The following is a 2690-nucleotide window of genomic DNA, read 5'->3' as shown; positions in this document are numbered from 1 at the left end:
TTGTGGAAGGTGCTGAATCATTGTGTAATGGATGTCATTGGGGTTGGGTGATGATCCTTTGAGATTTCGGAGAATCGATTTAAGTTCCCATATAGGGAAAGGAGAGTTATAAGTTAATCCCTACATGTTAGTTACCATTTATACAAATTACATTCTTTATTTCAACCCTCATACAAAAACCTCTATCCCCAAATTCTATCTCAATTATTTCTTGAGTTGTCATCAAATCGATGTCAATGTAATTAAAACATTTGAGAATAGGAATAGTTTGAGTTCAACTCAAATTCCTAGTCATCAATCATTAGTCAATTTAAAAAAAAATAACTCAAAAGCTCAATAGTTTTTAGAGCAACTTTTCAAAATATACTTAAAATTAAAATTAAAATATTTAAATTCTGAAGATATTTCAAAATAAAAAATTTTGAACCAGAACCAGATACCAATCCTTCCATAATAAACTTCCCAACCACCCAAACCAACTTGTTTCTAACCTGGCTTCTCCTTCACTGCCTAATAATCCTCCTAGGCGTCTGAAAAGAAGATGGCCTCGAGATCTTCTCCTTTAGAAATGTTTTTGGAGTTCTATCAATGGGTAGATTCTCCACATGTTTTTATCATGTCATAATATCACTTACAGCAAATTTACTTGATGTGTATGTATGTTTACAGTTGTAAATATAATAAATAAATTATTAAAAAAAAAAATTAAAAATTACTCACTGTGCTTTTAGTATAAACTGTTGGAAAGATTTTTCATCTTCACTCAACAAATCTTCATTACTAATTTCTGAGAGTTTTTCAAAACCAAAATATCTGAACATTTTTTTAATACATAGACAATATAATATAGATATGATTAAATCAACCTGAAATTAAAATTAAAATTAACTTTTGATACAATTTATAGATATATTAATATTTGTATCAGGAGAAGATGGTTGGGGGTGGAGTCAGAAAATATCACAAATAAGTTTATAGAACTTATTTAATAGTGCCATACTCTACCAGTGATGCGGCGAGAGGGATGCGCTGGGATCTTTTGAGCTCTACTGTACCCCTCACACGTGGGGGATAAGAGTGGGCTCGGGGATCCTCAGGTCGATTGTATATATTGTATATTAGAGTGTAAATGTGATTAGAGACTATATTATTTTATCATTACGCTATTTTATTTATTTTTCATACAGATAGTTTGGATATGTTCATTTTGTTTATTCTTTTGTTTTTATATATTTTAAGAGAGTTATTTATTTATTTTTTTTATTCAATTATTTATTTTATTTTATTCTAGTATGTATGAAATCATTCATAACTATTACCTAATGCCCACAACTGTGTGGAAGATTGTAATAACTATCAATAAATAAAAATGTATTAAAAAAAAAAAAAATAGTGCCATACTAGACTCAAAAGACGAGAGCTAAACAGACGATTCATCCAACTTTACCGTCTACTCGGCTGGACCTCTTATCTCTCAATGAAAAACAAACTGCTAATTTATAAGACCATCCTCAGAACCACAATCGATGAACCATATTTCGTTTCTAACAGAACACTACACATGACGTTAATATCCCTTTTGTCCTTGCCCTTATACCAACCAAGTTCTAAAAAATCCATATAAACCTTGATAATCAACCTAATCCTTTGGTCCAATCCTAATCTAATCCCATCCATACTTACAATCCACCTCGAAGGTTAAAACGACAGTGGCCAAGAGACCTTTTGTTAAATTTCAAACCTTCATCAGGACAACTTATAGGAGATCGGAAATCTAAGTTCTAAATCACTTATAAGTAGCCCTGATGAAGGCTGGAAATTCTGGCCGAAACTTTGAATATAACATAATTATATTAATTTGTGTACACTTAAATGAGTAATTCCATGACAGAGAAATAACTATTATTTGAATTCCTCCTATCTATATCCTAGTCCAGTAAAATTAGGATTATGAAGGAAAAAAAAATCAGGTGAAGCTGGAAATTGTTTAATTTATGTAGGTCATTAAATTCTGCATCGAACGATTAAGAAAACATTAGAATTGGATCAAGAAATACAACTAACAAGGAGGTCAACAATTAGCTAATTTTTACTATTTTGAAAACTAAGCATTTCATCACTAGCAGCCTTATGATTAATCCTCTCGCAAAAATGTATAGAATAATAGTTGTAAATAATCTAATTAATTTTCCTGACATCGAAGTAACAACTGACTCAGACCGTAACTCCCCCCCCCCACCAGTTTACGAACAATCCTCGTAAACTAATACTATACAGTATAAACATAAACAACAAAAACAATAAAGAAAAAACTATTTACAATAAAATTCATATGCACATATCATTGTAAAAAAAAAAACTCACAAGCTCCCTGAAGTAAAAGCTATTTATAATATATAGGTATATATAGTTGACCGTTAAAATTGATATATAGGAAGATGGTCAGGGTTGCGGTCAAAAGTGAAACAAAAATAGTTTACAACTATTTATTTTCCGACGTTTCGCCCCACTTTGCAGGGCTTCATCAGGGCTAAAAAGAAACCCCAAAAAAAAACTGAGAATATTACAACAATAAGATACAATAAGGCAATTTAAGCTAGGATAAATATTATGTAAAAATAAAGTGATAAGAAATTACATATAAATAAAAGGAAGGAAGACCTAAAATAGTATCAATATAAAATAAAATT

General features: G+C 30.4%; 1 protein-coding gene across 1 annotated transcript in view; it reads right to left on the bottom strand.

The window, feature by feature from the left end:
- Positions 1–720: 720 nt before the first annotated feature.
- Positions 721–2690, bottom strand: part of LOC106688268 (uncharacterized) — a gene marked incomplete at both ends in the record, with an annotated part of 120611 nt that continues 118641 nt past the window's right edge. Inside the window, 1 exon segment of the mRNA XM_067048095.1 lies at positions 721–866. Within this exon segment, the coding sequence (XP_066904196.1) occupies positions 721–866 (146 nt within the window).

Source organism: Halyomorpha halys, unplaced genomic scaffold, assembly GCF_000696795.3.
Source record: "Halyomorpha halys isolate HHAL.00 unplaced genomic scaffold, Hhal_1.1 Scaffold1094.1, whole genome shotgun sequence".
Lineage (NCBI taxonomy): Eukaryota > Metazoa > Arthropoda > Insecta > Hemiptera > Pentatomidae > Halyomorpha > Halyomorpha halys.
Note: the sequence above shows the minus strand (reverse complement) of the source record. Positions and strands in the feature narration are given on the sequence as shown.